Source organism: Syngnathus acus, chromosome 4 (genome assembly GCF_901709675.1).
Source record: "Syngnathus acus chromosome 4, fSynAcu1.2, whole genome shotgun sequence".
Lineage (NCBI taxonomy): Eukaryota > Metazoa > Chordata > Actinopteri > Syngnathiformes > Syngnathidae > Syngnathus > Syngnathus acus.
This window is the reverse complement of record NC_051090.1, coordinates 3,516,597-3,532,591: the sequence shown is the minus strand read 5'-3', so window position 1 is coordinate 3,532,591 and position 15,995 is coordinate 3,516,597. Positions and strand designations below refer to the sequence as shown.

General features: G+C 43.4%; 6 protein-coding genes across 9 annotated transcripts; 2 read left to right on the top strand and 4 right to left on the bottom strand.

The window, feature by feature from the left end:
* Positions 1-64: 64 nt before the first annotated feature.
* Positions 65-5,026, bottom strand: pak2b (p21 protein (Cdc42/Rac)-activated kinase 2b). Of its 2 annotated transcripts, none has more exons than XM_037250180.1 (15): positions 4,765-5,026; positions 3,397-3,752; positions 3,221-3,327; positions 2,987-3,137; positions 2,881-2,912; positions 2,665-2,778; positions 2,464-2,596; positions 2,201-2,264; positions 2,035-2,083; positions 1,802-1,914; positions 1,617-1,734; positions 1,445-1,544; positions 1,172-1,368; positions 927-1,064; positions 65-811 (listed from the first exon to the last, which is right to left on the bottom strand). In XM_037250180.1, exons 2-15 carry the CDS (start codon positions 3,584-3,586, stop codon positions 725-727), a joined length of 1,593 nt encoding a protein of 530 aa, XP_037106075.1. In that variant the 5' UTR covers positions 3,587-3,752; positions 4,765-5,026; the 3' UTR covers positions 65-724. The 2 variants fall into 2 exon arrangements, with proteins under 2 accessions (XP_037106075.1, XP_037106076.1); XM_037250181.1 differs by having other exon boundaries at positions 3,397-3,746.
* Positions 5,027-5,198: 172 nt separating this feature from the next.
* On the bottom strand, positions 5,199-6,861 carry pigx (phosphatidylinositol glycan anchor biosynthesis, class X). The gene is made up of 6 exons (XM_037250187.1): positions 6,697-6,861; positions 6,523-6,604; positions 6,317-6,455; positions 5,947-6,160; positions 5,790-5,887; positions 5,199-5,666 (listed from the first exon to the last, which is right to left on the bottom strand). The coding sequence occupies exons 1-6, from the start codon at positions 6,764-6,766 to the stop codon at positions 5,529-5,531; spliced, it is 741 nt and encodes a 246-aa protein (XP_037106082.1). The 5' UTR covers positions 6,767-6,861; the 3' UTR covers positions 5,199-5,528.
* Positions 6,862-7,049: 188 nt separating this feature from the next.
* On the top strand, positions 7,050-7,896 carry cep19 (centrosomal protein 19). The gene is made up of 2 exons (XM_037250216.1): positions 7,050-7,320; positions 7,433-7,896. Exons 1-2 carry the CDS (start codon positions 7,191-7,193, stop codon positions 7,774-7,776), a joined length of 474 nt encoding a protein of 157 aa, XP_037106111.1. The 5' UTR covers positions 7,050-7,190; the 3' UTR covers positions 7,777-7,896.
* On the bottom strand, positions 7,825-10,331 carry ing5a (inhibitor of growth family, member 5a). Its single transcript, XM_037250215.1, has 8 exons — positions 10,219-10,331; positions 9,672-9,743; positions 9,410-9,576; positions 9,214-9,325; positions 9,044-9,143; positions 8,826-8,961; positions 8,689-8,750; positions 7,825-8,624 (listed from the first exon to the last, which is right to left on the bottom strand). The coding sequence occupies exons 1-8, from the start codon at positions 10,253-10,255 to the stop codon at positions 8,585-8,587; spliced, it is 726 nt and encodes a 241-aa protein (XP_037106110.1). The 5' UTR covers positions 10,256-10,331; the 3' UTR covers positions 7,825-8,584.
* A 309-nt stretch (positions 10,332-10,640) lies between these two features.
* On the top strand, positions 10,641-12,971 carry plekhb2 (pleckstrin homology domain containing, family B (evectins) member 2). 2 transcript variants are annotated; one of them, XM_037250127.1, is made up of 8 exons: positions 10,641-10,893; positions 11,332-11,379; positions 11,441-11,593; positions 11,655-11,757; positions 11,828-11,867; positions 11,932-12,009; positions 12,100-12,214; positions 12,300-12,971. In XM_037250127.1, exons 2-8 carry the CDS (start codon positions 11,343-11,345, stop codon positions 12,434-12,436), a joined length of 663 nt encoding a protein of 220 aa, XP_037106022.1. In that variant the 5' UTR covers positions 10,641-10,893; positions 11,332-11,342; the 3' UTR covers positions 12,437-12,971. The 2 variants fall into 2 exon arrangements, with proteins under 2 accessions (XP_037106022.1, XP_037106021.1); XM_037250126.1 differs by lacking the exon at positions 10,641-10,893 and adding an exon at positions 10,934-11,055.
* A 227-nt stretch (positions 12,972-13,198) lies between these two features.
* Positions 13,199-15,600, bottom strand: ankrd29 (ankyrin repeat domain 29). 2 transcript variants are annotated; one of them, XM_037250124.1, is made up of 10 exons: positions 15,436-15,600; positions 15,150-15,260; positions 14,900-14,998; positions 14,694-14,792; positions 14,529-14,627; positions 14,160-14,258; positions 14,003-14,101; positions 13,800-13,895; positions 13,626-13,724; positions 13,199-13,549 (listed from the first exon to the last, which is right to left on the bottom strand). In XM_037250124.1, exons 1-10 carry the CDS (start codon positions 15,445-15,447, stop codon positions 13,427-13,429), a joined length of 936 nt encoding a protein of 311 aa, XP_037106019.1. In that variant the 5' UTR covers positions 15,448-15,600; the 3' UTR covers positions 13,199-13,426. The 2 variants fall into 2 exon arrangements, with proteins under 2 accessions (XP_037106019.1, XP_037106020.1); XM_037250125.1 differs by having other exon boundaries at positions 15,150-15,257.
* Between the last annotated feature and the right edge of the window lie 395 nt (positions 15,601-15,995).

The window sequence follows — 15,995 nt, the reverse complement described above, 5'->3', positions numbered from 1 at the left end:
TTGATTAGAAACACATTTGGGGAACTAAACACCACGTTGATTTAACACTATTGACAAACAACTGTACAATTTTTCCACTTTTAATATCAACAATAGAGAGGAAAATATAAACCTTGTCCATGTAAAATGAACTTGCCTGTAAGGTGCACCTCTGCTATCAAGGGACTAACATGGTACAGTAGCTCTGTCGTGTGTGAGTGTATGTGTGTGGTGCGTATGTGAAATCAATAAAAAGATATCGTGCTCTTGAAATGTTTCCTATAAAAGCAGTCGAATGAAAAAGTAGAGCGAGAGACAGAGATTCAAGTATCAAAAGAACTAAAAAAGACACTGACAGAGCTGAGGAAAGTAAAATTACAAAAAAAGTAGTAAAAATCACAGGGGGACAAAAATCCACAATACATTAGGCAACACTTTTGCATTTTTTTAAGGCAGTCGATTAAAAAACAACAACAACAACACTAGAAACTAGGACGAGGCATCATCTTCATTAAATACAAGCCCAGTCCTAACCAGAGTTTGTCAGAGACTTCATATGGACAGCGTGTGTGTGTGTTTGTGTGCGTGTGTCTTTCATGCTTGACATTTTTGGTCTTCTTCACAGTGATTTTTTTTGTTTATATTCTTAACCTTTTGTCTGGCACAAATTGTAAATCGTTGGCACGTGATGGGTGTGAGTGTGTGCGTGTATGCATGTGTGTGTGTGTGTACGTGTGTCTTCTTCTTAACGATTGCCTTTCATGGCCTCCTTGGCGGCCAGGATTAGCGGTGTGAGGCTGGACAGAGGCTTGGCCAGCTTCAGGAAGGGATGCTGTGCCCGACAAAAATATACACACACACAAATCAAATTATCAAAAGGTATTTTGGGGGAGAATGAATTAAAAGTTTTTATGGTGGACACATTTAATAGGCGATCATTAAGTCACCTGCAGGAGCTCTTTGCCTCCGCCTCGCTTCTCCACGTCCATCTCCAGGCATCGGTTGAGGAAGTCTCGGAAGACCGGCGACAGTTTCTCAGGGTTCTGCAGCTCGGGCGTCCCGTTGGTGGCGATGAGATACAAGGCCTGAGAAGACAGGCAATATTTCAGGCCAATCGGAACACACTTGCCCAAACCCTGTTGTTGTTGTTTTGCATAACTGGCAAGACGATGTCCAAAGTGCTTGCACTCACTCGCAGGGGGTTCTCGTTGAGGTAGGGGGGCTCGCCCTCCACCATCTCAATGGCCATGATGCCCAGCGACCAGATGTCCACTTTGGGCCCGTAGGCTTTCCGGGTCACCACCTCGGGGGCCATCCAGTAGGGTGTGCCCACCATGGTGCTGCGCTTGCTCTGCTCCGGAGTGATCTGGGCGCAGAAGCCGAAGTCGGCTGGCGAGGGCAATGCCATACGTTTACTTGATGTTTTTTTGTCGTATAAAATCCACGGGAATATTTCACAACTCACTGAGCTTGACGGAGCCGTCCATGCCGAGCAGCACGTTGTCACTTTTAATGTCTCTGTGGATGACCTGGTTGGCGTGCAGGAAGTCCAACGCTTGTAAACACTGCAGAGAGTAAGGTGGCACATTAGTATTTTTATTTTTTTTCTCTTCTCGCCATTCATTGCGTGGGCACACCTCTCTGCAGACCGCGGCTATCTGCGCTTCGTCCATGCACGTCTCCGTGACCACGTCGGTGAGCGAGCCGCCCGCCAGGTACTCCATCACCACAAATAGCTCCTCCCCCATCAGGAAACTAAAACATACAGACACAGTGTATCACATGACATGCTCTTTTTTTTCCACCCATATCCCGGCGTCACCTGTCGAGGAAGTTGACGATGTTTGGGTTCTTGAGCTCCTTCATCACCAGGATCTCGTTGATGATCAGCTCCTTCTTGGGCTGCTTTTGGAGGTTGATCTGCTTAATAGCCACCTATACACAAGGGTACAAGACAAACACTTTGCCACATGGTTGCAGAATACTTGTGTCATCAACACTGGCTTTATGATTTGAAATGAGTCGGGGAGAAGATGCGTTACGTCTTCCTCTCACCTCTTGTCCTGTGGCGACGTCGATGGCAGTGAAGACTGTTCCAGAAGCTCTGTAAGAAAAGACAGTCACGAGAGTACATTCAATATAATGTCATGAAGAAGGTTCAAGATGGAAGTTGGATTCAACCTTAAAAACTGGTCAGAAAAAAAACCTAAAAATTACTCACCCCTGACCAATCTTCTCATATCTGGTGTATTTCTTCTTAGGGTCACCAATGCTGACAATAGTTCCTATTTGGCAGAGGGGAGTGAATAAAAACAGGTATTTTAAATTTACACTTTTAATGATTGTCACCTTGGGATGACTCATTATTAAATCTCATGCTACGGAAATATTATGGTATAGTGAAAAAAAAAATTAACTGGTGGGTGGTCCAAAATATATGCATGGTGCGAAGCAATTGTTGGAAATTGAACGAATGAAATTTACTCAGTTTGTCCATGATCTCCTCGTCTGACATTTTGCCCTTCTTCTTCTGTCTGTCGGCAGCCTTGGATGCCAAGTCGCCGTCCGTGCTCAAGCCGGGGGTGGGGAGGGGTTCGATGACGGAGCGCGTGTACACCTGGCCGCACCGGAAATCGCTGTCATTTTGCAGTCCAACGTAACAAAAGGTCGTCGTCGTCGTCTTACGCTCTTGGTGTGTTCCGGTCTGGGGGCCACAGCGGGAGGCGGGGCTTCGTCGTCATCATCGTCGTCAATGTCTTTGATAGTTGGAGATGTTGGCTCTGCGCCTTTTTTGACTGGCTGCATTCGAGAAAAAAGGAAGAGACCAAGGACATAAATGCCCATAAAAGCATGAGCGTGATTTTTTTTTTTTTTGGTCTCTCAGCATCTCGATATACTTACGGACTGCGGCCCTGGAGTGAATGCTTCTTTTTCTGTGAAGGAACAAGAAGAACATGGCTTCACAAGTTCTTGCTAGCCGTTTCCTCGCTCGTCTTAAGAGACTCACCAGAAGACGAGAAGCTGAGGTACTTCTGGCGCCCGTTGCCCGTGGAGTCGTAGAACTTGAGGACGTCGAGCACGGCCTGCGGGTTCTTTTTCTGCTCCGACTTGGTGATGTTTGAGGTCTGCAGAAGCCGGGCCCACTGCTCCGGCATACCCTGACAGGTACAGCAAATAAAAATATGAACTCTAAACGCTCTGACTGGCATTAGTGTAGGTTCGTGAAAAGATTCCCACTCACAGTGAACTCCCCCGTGACAGCATCGAAGCCAACATGAATAGTGTGCTCAAAATCGGAAGGCGGTGAAATCTCCGGTCGCTCTTTGTCTCGATCTTTCTTTCTCCCGCCTGCAAGTGACAAACATTTTTAATAACTAACCCAAGGGCGCGTTTCTTTTCCACTGTACTCTCGCTCACCTTTCTCCGCGCCGGAAAAAATTGAGATGATCTTGCTGCGTGGCTTTCTCTCCTCAGGCACCGAGGGCAGCGGCTTGGAGCTGTGGTTCGCCGACAGTGAGTCTTTGCTGGAGCTGGTGCTGAAGATGGTGCTGCTCATGCGGACCGGCGGGGCGGGGGGCTTGTCCTCGGGGTCGCCGTTGTCGCACATCGTTCAGGTTGGAGTTTGTTTGGGTTGTTTTCGCAGGAGAGGGGGCGGAGGGGGCGAGGATGGATGGGGCGGCAAGCGAAGAGGGAGGATCACATCAGCATGAAGCACACGTGTGCTCATGCAGCACCGCAGGATGTGCAGCCAGGAGAGGAAGGAAGAACTATACCTAGGAAAAAACACAATCAAATAATGGTTCCACACAGGATATTTGTAGCCAAACAAATAACCCAGATTTGTTTATACAAACATTTTAGCATTAAAGCACATTGTGAAAAACTACCATGGACATTATCAGGGGTGGCAAAAGTACTTATACTTTGTACTTCATTAATAAAATGGGGAAAACAAAAGCGTTTATTGGTCAAACCTAAAACAAATAAAAGAATAAAATATCTTACAAGTCACTGTGTAATATTCAAATTGAACTATACAAGTTTTAATGGCTGAAAAGATGTCAGACAGGTTTAAAACAACATTGACAGTGATAACACAGGCACCAGTTATGTCAACAGCTATCAGACTGACAACACAAAACGTTTTGTTTTTTTGCTTAACAAACAATAGTTGTTGTATTCAAGTTGTGTGTACCCATTGCATTTTGTGCAAATATTAATCATTGTTTATAAAAATACCAGGAAGCAAAACTGCGGAGAATAGAATAACAATGAGGTTCGCTAACATACATCCAAATTAAATTATCTCCTTTGTGTAACTACGTAATAAGAACTTTTTTCTCCGTAGGTCTATTTTACCAAAAGTAAAGTACTTTAAAGGCCCGATTACTGGACAACAGCGGCGGCTAGCGGGATAACGTTAGCATCCGCTACTTATATTAGCCAACAAGTGGAGCGACTCCAGGCTATAATTCGCCTTTTGCCTTGGAGCTAGCACGCCTGTTAGCTCGAAGCTAACCGCCGCTATGGTTCACAATGGCGCTCGCGCGAAGCTAACGTTAGCTTTGATAGCGCAATTTAGCGGACGAGCTAACGTTAGCGTCTCAACTCATTAGCCGACAGTTAGCCCGCAGCTAACGGTATCTCCTCCATGACAACTCGCTTATAATAAAGTGGTGACTTAAAAGGAAAATAAATGCCTTTGTTAGGTAGAGGGAATGAAATCGATAAAAAAAAGGCCGGCCGAGCATCCACCGTTAAGCCGCTTTCTCGTCACTTTCTCACCGGGCAGTTAAATGTGAACAGAACTCCTCGACTCCCTGCGGTCTGTCCTTCCTCTGTGCTTTAAAAAAGGTTCGTAAATCCCCCAAAAGTGCAGTACTTCATCCGAAACTCGTCCATAAATAAGACCAGGTGTAAAACAGGTGACAACAATGTGCAGTGCAACTTTTTCACCCCCTTCTGTCTTTTTGGGGCCCTTCGATGATAATTCCGCTATGTCGAGAAGGGGGAAGCGGAACTAGAGACTTGTGATGGGCCGTGGTGGGAAGTAACGAAGTATACTACGACATAATAAAGTATACTTCGTTACTATAGATTTTTAAGGTCCTTCTTTCCGCAGTATTTAATTTTCTGTCAGCTATTATTATGTTGGCTCCCTGCATCTAAAAACAGATGGATATGTTCCAGCCACCATGAAAACAATCAGAGAAATAAAATATTGTGTAAAGTGTAATTATAGTGTACTGTTGTGTGACGGATATTAAGACATAAAAACCAAACTGTAATCTCAACTCAAGTTTATTTATAAAGCACTTTCAAAACATACACTAGCGTATACAAAGTGGAGTGAAAATTAGAGATACAAAAACACTTAACAAGAATATTCCACATAAAATGCTATATATATATTTAAGAAAATAATTTAAAATATAATAACTAGAATGAAGTAAAAAAAATTACAAAATTATGACTGTTGCCATCGATCTGTACTTAGAAACTGTAAAGCAGAATTAATCTGGTAAACAGACAGCAAGCACCATGAGGTTTTAAACGATCCGATACTTCCACGTGTATTTGGAAAGCGCCAAACAGCAGATCATGGTGACGGCCAGCGTCAGGCCGCAGACGGGCGTCACCAGAGAACCGTCGCCCACTGGTAAATGCAAGGTCTTGTCGCGAGGGCTCTGCGGGAAGACAGCCCAAAAGAACCATGGGAATTTAACACCTAGGATCATGCTTCATCTTTACAGCTTCATCATATTTCCCAAATAATATTACAATTGTCATGACGTCTGAAAGCAAATCACCTGCTGATGTTGCACTTGAAACCACAGACACATGCTTGTATTGTCAGCGTTGCAGGGTGCTTCCGTCGCCGTGTGAGGCTCCAAATCAGCCAGTGAACCTTGGAGAGAAAAGCACGTCAAAAGACTTTGCTTTTTTTGAGTAAATCCAACTACTTACATTTCTCCATGCGCAAAAGCAGCTTTGGGAGTTCTATGACGACTGATTCAAATGTTTCCCCGGTAAAAGAGGGCCGGTGATAGCGGCCGTGAATAGGGATGCTAACTTTGAGCACGCTGGGCGTTTGCTCACTGAAGGCGGGATAAACGTAGGTGACGAATCCCAGAGTTTTGTGTGCAGGCATCTCCAGGTCAATGGTGGAATCTACTAATATCTGACAAAGATAAGCAATTACTACCACAATGCATTAAAAGTACAATTACATGTGCAGTGTAGAGCAAAATCATAATTTTGCAACATTCCTGTAAAATGGACTGCATCCTTATAATTATTGGTTTAATTTTTATTATTACATTATATTAATGTTTACCTGCCAATCAACTGCATCGTCGAGTAAAGCAAGCTGGTAAGGGTCCACATAGACCCCACTGGGCCACGCGTGAAGCAGCAAAACTCGAACGTCCGCGAACGCACCACCAGGCTGGAGCTCAATCGTCGTTTCTGCCTCCCTAAAAGAAAACACGTTTGTATCCTCCATTGTTTTGTTAAAATTCTAAGCCTAATTCGAAAATATACCTGTGAAAACCCTTGTTCTTGATCTCTAATGAAACTGTAGTTGACTGGAGCCACTGTTTTAGAGCAGCACAGCTGTTCTCGCCTACAGAAATAATCAAACACAGCGGAAATATTTATGGGCATTTTTAAGGTTTACTATGAGGTCTGGAAATAGCAGATATGAGGACATCTTACCCTTCACAGTCAAATGACGACATGTTAATAAAATGGTTAAGACAGAGTGATAGAAAAATGTAAAATGCATCACATACTTCTAGGGAATAATCGTATATTGTTAGCGATAAACGTAAAAGAATGCCTTTTAATCTGTTTACGGAAGTGCAAATCGAAGGACCCTTTTTAACGTTAGGGCGGCCGTAGTAATGCCTAACACGAATAAGCATATAATTAAACCATTAGTCAAAACAACATTGTGTCAAAAGAGTTGTTTGTGAAATTAACATTTTAAACATACTTACAACTTTGTGATTACAACAAAACATATTCCCATTCGTCATTATTTGTTAGATTAAAGTCAGGAACGATTTGGCCGGAAAGAGAGTAGGGTCCTAATCCGAATGGTTGCTAGGCTACTAGGGTAGGCTCGATACGAAATAATTGAGTTACATACAGCGAATGCAAAGCTTGTTTTGTTTGTTTTGATGTACTTGTAGAAACAGTGACTAAACATGCGTTTCGAGGCGAAGCGTTGCGGAGTATGCTTCAACCCACCTTCCATCGTGTTGATTTATAAAAATACAGAAACTAACAAAGTGAGAAAACGAGTCATTCCCGTGCGAAACTTTTCACAGTATTCTGGTACATTCCAATATTTATTAATCTGTATTAAATTTCTCCCGAAAATCTTTTTTTTTTTTTATAATAGTTTATGTCAAAACATTTCAGATTTTTTTTTTTTGACTCATTGCAGATTACAGCCTGGCCGCCGAAAGGCTGAAAAGCCACCCCCGGCACAAGGACTACCTGGAGAGGGTCTCCCAGACCCAGTTGGAGAGGCTGCACATTATCCTGCGCGACCACCTGCAGGGCATCAGTTTGGAGCGCAGCCTGGCCTCGCTGCAGGTGGACCCAGCTGAGGACCTCAACAAGCTGGACGACGATGCACTGGCTCGCAAGAAGAGACACATGGACGAGCTGTTTGAAAAGAACCGAACGCAAAGAGAGGACCCCGAATTTGTGTATGACCTGGAGGTGGATTTTGCCAAGGCGGACGATGAGAAATGTAGCTGGGATGAAGAATCCAACGGATTTTAATATTTAGTCATTATGATTTTAATGCATTTACACAATGACAGACAACAGTTGATTAATAGAGGATATTTATTTGATATATAAAATATTGAATGTACAAAATACATTGCCTTTGGCTCTTTATCTGTGGCTTACATGACTTGCGTTCACATTCAACCATGAGAGAAGACACTTAAGGCTGATTAAACAATTTGTTAGTGGACAAAACCCTCACAAAAAATTGACAAACTAACATCTGATATATATTTCCCCCATATAATCTGAGGTTTGAAATTAAATTTAAGTATATAAACTTTGCATTGTCAAAAGGGAAACATTTTGTCAAAAGTGCTTTTGATACCACCAGTACCACAATACATTCAACAAGGTCACATTTTGATTCATTTATTTGTTTTCGTGGAAAAAAAATAATCAGACTAGGAACCTCATGTTTATGGGTTTGGTTTGAGGAGATCTGATTTTGTTTAAACATCTGTGCTGGAGGTAGTAGGTCAACGAAATATCGGACGCTCTGACACAAATCTCAGTGAGGTTGTTTAAAAAAAAAAAAAAAAAAAAAAGCTTAATTTCTCAGCAGGCTTTTATAAAAAAAATAACTCATAAATTCAAGTATCCTAAAATATATTACAAGCAAAGTAGACTGTCGTATAATGGGTGAGAAAAGTGAGCGTGAAGCTGTTAAAGTTAATACTTGTCTGGAATCACATCACTTCCAAAATCCACAGTCGGTCTTATTAAGCAAGCTTGTACGACGAGGAGCGAAAATATATATTTCTGTATATAATCACACTATTTTACTACCGCAATATTCTTATTTTTTCTTCTTGTCTTGAGTGCATCGTGGACAAAACCTAAGAGAGAAACAATGGTTGGAGTTTGCAATGAACGAGGTGACCCCGATTAGCGCTTGCTCACCATTTTCCTTTTGGCTTTGTGGCGAGGTCGACGCAGGCAAAGTGAAACCACTCGATGGGACACTGCAAACAAGCGAGAGACACAAAGTTCGCGATCATTTCATCAGAAAGCCGAATCGCTCAAACGCGAGAGCTTACGTCTGGGTTGTCGCAGCCGATCATCTCCCCGTACGACACCTGGTGACACAGACAGTAGGTGGGCTCGTTGGGGTCCACCGGCATGTCCAGCACGTCAGACGGCTGCATGGGCAGGAGGGCGTCGGTCGAGTCCGGGCTGCGAGTCAGACATTTTGTTATCGGAAAAAAAGTTTCACAGGTGACGAAAAACATACTGTGAGGAAAATACATTAACAGACCTGTTTTTCATCTTTTTCTTTTTCGGAGAATCTTCATCAGAACCTTTCCTTGCTCGTCCCCGAGAGCTGCGCTTCTCTCTGAGGCTGCGGGACTCTGCTTCTGTTGGCGAGAAAAAATCATTAAGTGTGATTTTAGTCCAAAATGGAGGCTCGCCCTCAACTATACTGACTTTTCAATACTCGTCCATCTGCGCTTTCATAGCCGCTCACTTCCAGCTTCTCCTTCAGCTCGTTCTCAAAACGCGCCAGGTCGGCGTCCAGCCGCCGTATGTGTTTGTCCACCTGTGTCAACAAAGCGCACTCAAGGATTTGTGCCTGTGTGCTTGGTTTTGTATCAGTGCTTATTCATCAGTGTTTGGGACCAACCATCTCGTAGGTCTGCATGGCTAGCTGCACTTTGTCGTCGCTGAACTCTTTGCACTTGCTGTAGGCGCTTTGGATCTTCTGCAGGTGCTCCACCCGTTGTTCTGACGCCAAGTTTTTCACCTTGGCTATGTACTCCTCGGCCAGCGTGTCGATCTCAACCTTCTTTTCTGAGAGGACGCCATATTTGAGTGTTAACAAGATGACAACAGTCATGCAAACTTGACATGGAGCACCAAAACAGACGTGTGATTTTTATAATCACCTTCCGTTCTGTTGTCCAGGTCTCGCATCAGTGTGAAGTTTCTCTGCAGCTCACATGGAAGGTTTTCAATGCCTAAAAACAGATGACAGCGTAACCTTTATTAACATCTGTTACATTTTATTGAGTCACATGGCTTTAGAATACAAATATTAATCGTAGACTAGCATAGATCTAGACTTAATAGGTCTGCCCGGTGCGTAAATGGTTACAGAAAAAGGCGGCTGCCAGAACCAACAGGTTGCAAAAGCATGCTGTGTATCTATTTAATATACGTGATTCAACAGACCTCACATTTTATACGAGCCCCATGTCCAAATAGGCACTGGGAATGCGTCACTGACAATTTTACAACGCCGCAGTTATCTTAATTCATGTTATTAACTTAGAGAGGAGGTAGGCGAGAATGCTACGTGCTAAAGTAGCTCGCGAGCTGACAGCGACTTGCTGTCACTTTGCAACGCAAGACAAGAATAAGGCCTAACGTTAACTTTAAATAAGCGCAAAGCAGGCAAAGTACTCGCTTTTACTGTCCGTAACAGATACTCACTGTCTAAATAATGTTCCAAATATATTGCCGTCGCCATTTCGGATTAGTTGCGTGAACGTGAAGCGCCTGCATGTGACGTCACGTCGTTAGTGCTGCCAAATTGTGGGCAGGCATTTTTTTTTGCATGAAGTTTGTTTTGTTACACTAGGTCGACCGCCGGTGGGTGTCTAGTGGAACAGCAACGGGTGTATAAGTACTATATAATAAACTTTACCTGCTTGTTCTTCACATATGCAGTGAAAAATAAGTGGTACTATTGTATATTAAGCCAATAAATATTTGCCATCGCATTGAGCATGCAATATACTGCATTACCCATATATACAGAACAAATCAGGACGATGGCTTCCATGTGACTGCTTTAGGAAACAAGTAACTCAAAACGAACACACTCTTCTTTTTGCTAGCACTTTCCAAACGTGTCATCTCATAGATTACATCATCGAGCATAAATACTTCCTGTTAAGAATTTTCAACTCGTTTCAAGCCACCATACTCGGTCACCCGACTGTTTTAAAACTCTCGCTTGAAGGTTTAATGCAATTTTTTTTAAGTAACGTTCCTCACGTTACAAGCCAGGAGGAGAGTCAGTTTTATTATTTTCTTCAAGACCTATTACTTCGGCGTTTACGTTGGAAGTTGAAGCCTATCTTTCCCACAACGATCACAAACCAGGCAAGTGCGACTTATTTTGTCAAATTATGAACATTATGGACGTGTTTTGTGCTCATTGTGCTAAAAAAAACCATGAAGTACTGGCGTTTTACACCCGTTTAAAACAAGTAGCAGAACAAATCGAAATCAGGACATGTTGTGGAAGGCTGCAGCGGTCACAAGGTTTGTTTGGACACACCACACCCTTCGTCACGCCGACACTGACAGCCTTTCCCAACATTAAGAAAAAAACACCGAAATCAGAAAAAACATCGATCGCACGCTACCAAATAAAAATCCCCCCCCCCCCTCAAGTAAAAAAAAATAAACACAGGTTGATTGCCATCTAGTGGAAAAGCTTGTAATTGCTCTGCATGCCCCTAACGAATGTTATTTGTAGGATATAATTTTTGTTCTAATTAAGCAAAATTTGACAGTCTATGTTATCGGTGTGTTTAGGTGCCTCCAACATGGCTATGGTGAAGAGTGGCTGGCTCCACAGGCAAAGTAAGGCACATCATTTGCACAGCCGTCGTACTTCCCTCCAATGTTCTGACCTCCTCGACAGGTACCATACTGCGACGCTGGAAGAGGAACTGGTTCGACCTGTGGTCCGACGGGCGGCTAGTCTTCTACAACGACAAGCAACGGCGGGACCTGGAGGACGACATCCACATGAGGGTGGACTGCATCAACATTCGCGGTGCCGCCGCGTGTCAAGGTAAGGTTTTATTGAATTCCACGGTTGAAGTTTTTGGTCGGTGACACCTTTTCTGTCGCAGAGTTGAACCCTCCGGACGGCAAGACGTGCGACGCGTTGCTCCAGATTGTGTGCAGGGACGGAAGGGTTATCAGCCTGTGTGCAGACAGCGCAGATGATGCCCTGTAAGAACCCTTTTAATAATCTCATTGTCCTTCATTGTGGTTGCAAAATGGTCTTTGTTCTTCATTACAGGGCATGGGCTATGGCACTAGAGGATTCCAGAATTAACATGGTAAACTGTAGTTAGGGTAGTTGCACAATTCAAAGTATTTATGTCTTTTATTTGACATTTTCAGATGGTCACTGCTTCTCAGGTGGGCTTCACGCCAGATTTGATGGCCTCTGCTCCGCCACCATATGATCCCCCACCCCAAGTAAAATAGAAGTTATAAAAATTATTATATTATCCACCAGGTCTTGAGAGAACTTTCATGGTACTTTTTTTTTTTTTTTGCCCTCATCAGTTCTACACTCAAGGCCCATACGGAAATTATGTCGCAGCTTCTCCTCAAGCGACTCAGATCGTATACGCCGCTGACGGGCAGTCCTACGCCGTTGCCTACCCTTACCAGTACCAAGGTAAGATTAGTAAAGTTGAACCACTAAAAGGGATCACTGTGTGTGATAATCTTGAGCCGGCGGTTGCTCTTCTCTTCCCTGGTAGGTGACTACGGCGCGCCCGGCGTCAACCACGTGGTGATTGAGGAGCGCCAGCGCGACAACGGTGACGGCATGGCCATGGGCGTGCTGGCAGGAGCGGCCACGGGTCTGGCGCTGGGCTCACTCTTCACTGTCTTCTAAGTAGTTTGCATGTCTGTGTTGTTCTACTAGAGCCGATATGTTTTCCTCTCTGTGTAGGAAGCCTTGTCCTAAAATCTTAAATCCAGCACTTTCTCCAATGCAGCGCTATGTGATGCTTGACATGAACCAACGTAGATTTTCGAAGGTTAAAAATGGCTAACAGAAGAAAGACTTTGTTTTTACGCATTACACTGTACTTTTGAGCTTAAAAGCCATATCATTGTTTTGTGTTTTGTTCACTATATGTTTTATTTTTATATGTTCGAATTCATGGAAGCTTTTAGTTACACCAGCTACACTCCCGATTTGCATTTCAAACAAAAGTTCCCAAGTGGGCTGCTCTGTGAGGTCAATAACTTCATTTCAACAAGTCTTTTTTTTTTTTTTTTTTTTTTTTTTTTTTTTTTAAGTGAAGGATGTTATTTACAAGCAAAGTTGTGAAGCTAAACGTGCTAATATATTATGAATGTCCCCGCTAAATCCCTGACTGTTCATCCAAGAGATGTATTTTAACAATTAAATGTATTCATAATGATATGTGTGTTTATCTCAGATGTTTGTTCACAAAATACCTCTTAAGGTTATTTAATGCCTTTTGGATTTAATTCTTTGCATTCACATCAACTCCATACTTTAATGCACATATTAAAATGGCAAAGAAACATTAAAAATGTCACTCTTGTGATGGTGATTTGCATATCTTGTGGACTGGGGTGTTATTTGTGCCATTTAATATCATTCACTCATGACATCACACAATGGTGCCTTGAGACAAAAGTTTTATCGCTGCATTGAAGCGTTGTAACAACACAGCCATATCGATGCTAATTATTCTAGCATTAGCCTTAAGCTAGCGAACTAAAGTCTAAGTGGTTGCTTTGAATACGTAATGTGTAACTCTCCATATTATGACTAGTTTGACAGTAAACCTTCCCTAATTAAAAAAAAACCTCTGAGGTCACTCATATCTCAAGGCGCCAATGTTTGATTTTAGTGCAAGCAGATGCTGAGACAGGAACAATGATTGTCATCTGCCATCGCACTCAAGACTTTAGGACGCAGAACTCTCAAAATGCGTTGACTTTTGGCGATGTCGGCCGGGAGCTGGTCGTTCTGTAAAACACAGGTGAGAAGAAGAGGAAGTGAAGGCGACGTCACTTCCTGTCTTTGGCGCTTTTCAGCTCTCGACCTGGTTGGCAAGCGAGGGGTCGGCGTTTGCGCTGAGGAGGAGCTGAACGCTCTGGATGTTCCCGCTTGCGACGGCAGCGTGGAGGGCCGTCGAGCCATTCTGTGGACAACAGGAGTTTGCTTGATATTGCGCAATATAATAATTGTCAACCAGATTTGATAATTCTTGGTCTACCTTGAGGAGGCCGAGCGAAGGAGAGAACTTGAGGAGCTCTTCAACGACGCTACTGTGTCCCTTCATAGCCGCTTTAAATAACGCCGTGGAGCCATCCTTGTGACAGAAAGCAAATGAATATTAAAAATATGCCAAATAGAATCGGAAGTCACAACTATTGCGGAAAAGCTGCTTCTGATTAGTCATAATTAAGCCTGACTGACTTCTCTGTAGGCGTCTCGATCCGCCCCCCGCAAGAGGAGCACTCGGACTGCGTCATTGTGCCCCATCTGAGCTGCCATCCACAGGGGGGCAGTGCCATCCTGTAAGACAAAATTATTATAAATGAGAGTAAAAATGAGATGGAGAAGGCATCCGGACCTCTCTTGGTTGGTTCACTTTGGCGCCGGACGCTAGCAGCTGACGGATAACGGGCACGTGACCGCCCTGTGCAGCCAGGAAAAGAGGCGTGGCACCATCCTGGCAAAGAAATAAAGGAATCGAAAAGAAGAAGAGCTCAGTCCTAAATAGGCAGACTAGGCAATGGATATATGTACAAATATTTATATACTATAAGACTACTTGCAGGCATATCTTCTTTATCCTCTGCAAAAAATGACTCATATTACTGCAGCTTCCTGAGTCACTTTTTTGTCTTTTCTGTGTTTTTTATTACGTTGCTCCCTGGTGGCCAATGTGCGCACACTACTAAGAGCACCATTTTACAAGATTCCAGAGAGAGCTGCTCACGTTCAGCTGGTCGTGAATGTTGGCACCGTTTTTCAGCAGCGTCTCCACCACGTTGGCGTGTCCATGCTGGGAAGCTGCGGTAAGAGCAGTGCCTCCTTCCTGCCACGAGACAAAATGTCAACCAAATACAGATCTAGTGATCAACAAACTTTTACAAAAGTACACCTTGGTGTGGAATTCTGTGGAGGCACCAAATTCAAAGAGGAGCTTGACGATGTCATTGTGACCTTGCTGGGAAGCGAAGAACAGAGCGGTAGAACCTGTCTGTGGAGAACCATAAAAACAATCCAAATAAATATGAAAGAAGACCTACTATATGGTCCAGTCGTGAAATTGCACAACCATGTCAATCTTTGGTATTCTCATGATACCTCTCTCTGATAATTGATGTCAGCTCCTTGCATGATGAGATCTTTGACGCACTCTCTGTGGCCGCCGTAGGACGCCACCATCAGCGCCGTTGTTCCGCACTGAATGGAAAGCATCAAAATGACTTATCTTCCCAAAAGAGAGCCACTCAAATAGATCAAAATTGTATTTGTACACAGCAAAGAGAACCTTTATACCCCCAAATGCACATTTGCCCACATTTCCTATTTCATGCATGATTATAGCTCCTACTTTGTCCCTGCAGTCTGCATCCACTCGTCCACTGTTAAGCAGCAGCTGGAGAAGAGCCACGTTCCCCTTGTGGGCCGCCCAGAACACGGCATTGGCCAGCGGTGTGTCCTTCTTGAGGACACACAAAAACAAGCCTGTTTAGATTAAAAAAAAACAAAAAAAAACATGCACACATGCGATGGGCTCTGCATCATCACATGTAAACAGCCAATCGCATTGCTCATGATGGAGGAAAACATGGTGGTATGGGAGGGAACATATTATGCGCATTGCTTATTTATTTTACCTTGAAAGACATCCTGCAGTTTTCACGCTGTCATGTTTCTTCCTTCTGGTTCATTCTGAGCTGTGATGTGTTCGAATCCGCACAACCACAGCGGGCATGCGGCAGCAGGTATGCCAAGAAGTAGCTTCATCCGCAGTGCTGCTTACAAACGCTGAGATAAACCTTCCGAGCCACTAGGGGGCGCTGCTGATACACGTACGCTAAAAAAGTAAAAGCCTTGCTAACCTTTTGCGCGGGTTTGTGAGCTCAAGGTCAAATTTCTGAACACAAGTTTAATCCTTGAATTATTCTGTACACATTTCGACCAAACTAGGTCAAAACGAAACCGAACATTGCAATTTATCCCCAACAAAGATGTTCCATGAAGGAAGAGGCCATTTTCAAGGTACAATTTTCATGGATAAAACACCTGTTTTTCATTTTTCCAGTTAGCTTCTTGTTAGAGAACAGCAAGTTGTGGAAAATACTAAAACAGATGTTCAAAAGTTTAGAGTGGGTCAAATTGAATTCACCTTTAAAGGTTAAAGTGCATTTTAGGTTAATCCTTCAATTTCACCTGA

Excerpts from the sequence above, each read along its gene's own strand:
- pak2b (XM_037250180.1), bottom strand. The coding sequence starts at position 3,586 with ATGTGCGACAACGGCGACCCCGAGGACAAGCCCCCCGCCCCGCCGGTC. Across the intron at positions 3,328-3,396 it reads TTTTTCCGGCGCGGAGAAAG|GCGGGAGAAAGAAAGATCGA; the intron begins GTGAGCGAGAGT and ends TGTCACTTGCAG. Across the intron at positions 2,597-2,664 it reads GACCGGAACACACCAAGAGC|GTGTACACGCGCTCCGTCAT; the intron begins GTAAGACGACGA and ends CGGTGCGGCCAG.
- pigx (XM_037250187.1), bottom strand. The coding sequence starts at position 6,766 with ATGCATTTTACATTTTTCTATCACTCTGTCTTAACCATTTTATTAACA. Across the intron at positions 6,605-6,696 it reads TCGTCATTTGACTGTGAAGG|GCGAGAACAGCTGTGCTGCT; the intron begins GTAAGATGTCCT and ends TTATTTCTGTAG. Across the intron at positions 6,456-6,522 it reads AAGAACAAGGGTTTTCACAG|GGAGGCAGAAACGACGATTG; the intron begins GTATATTTTCGA and ends GTTTTCTTTTAG.
- cep19 (XM_037250216.1), top strand. The coding sequence starts at position 7,191 with ATGCGTTTCGAGGCGAAGCGTTGCGGAGTATGCTTCAACCCACCTTCC. Across the intron at positions 7,321-7,432 it reads AAACTTTTCACAGTATTCTG|ATTACAGCCTGGCCGCCGAA; the intron begins GTACATTCCAAT and ends GACTCATTGCAG.
- ing5a (XM_037250215.1), bottom strand. The coding sequence starts at position 10,255 with ATGGCGACGGCAATATATTTGGAACATTATTTAGACA. Across the intron at positions 9,326-9,409 it reads CCATGCAGACCTACGAGATG|GTGGACAAACACATACGGCG; the intron begins GTTGGTCCCAAA and ends TTGTTGACACAG. Across the intron at positions 8,962-9,043 it reads AAGAAAAAGATGAAAAACAG|CCCGGACTCGACCGACGCCC; the intron begins GTCTGTTAATGT and ends TCTGACTCGCAG.
- plekhb2 (XM_037250127.1), top strand. The coding sequence starts at position 11,343 with ATGGCTATGGTGAAGAGTGGCTGGCTCCACAGGCAAA. Across the intron at positions 11,380-11,440 it reads TGGCTGGCTCCACAGGCAAA|GTACCATACTGCGACGCTGG; the intron begins GTAAGGCACATC and ends CCTCCTCGACAG. Across the intron at positions 12,215-12,299 it reads CTACCCTTACCAGTACCAAG|GTGACTACGGCGCGCCCGGC; the intron begins GTAAGATTAGTA and ends CTTCCCTGGTAG.
- ankrd29 (XM_037250124.1), bottom strand. Across the intron at positions 14,793-14,899 it reads ACATCAATTATCAGAGAGAG|ACAGGTTCTACCGCTCTGTT; the intron begins GTATCATGAGAA and ends GGTTCTCCACAG. Across the intron at positions 13,550-13,625 it reads ACCCCTCGCTTGCCAACCAG|AACGACCAGCTCCCGGCCGA; the intron begins GTCGAGAGCTGA and ends TGTGTTTTACAG.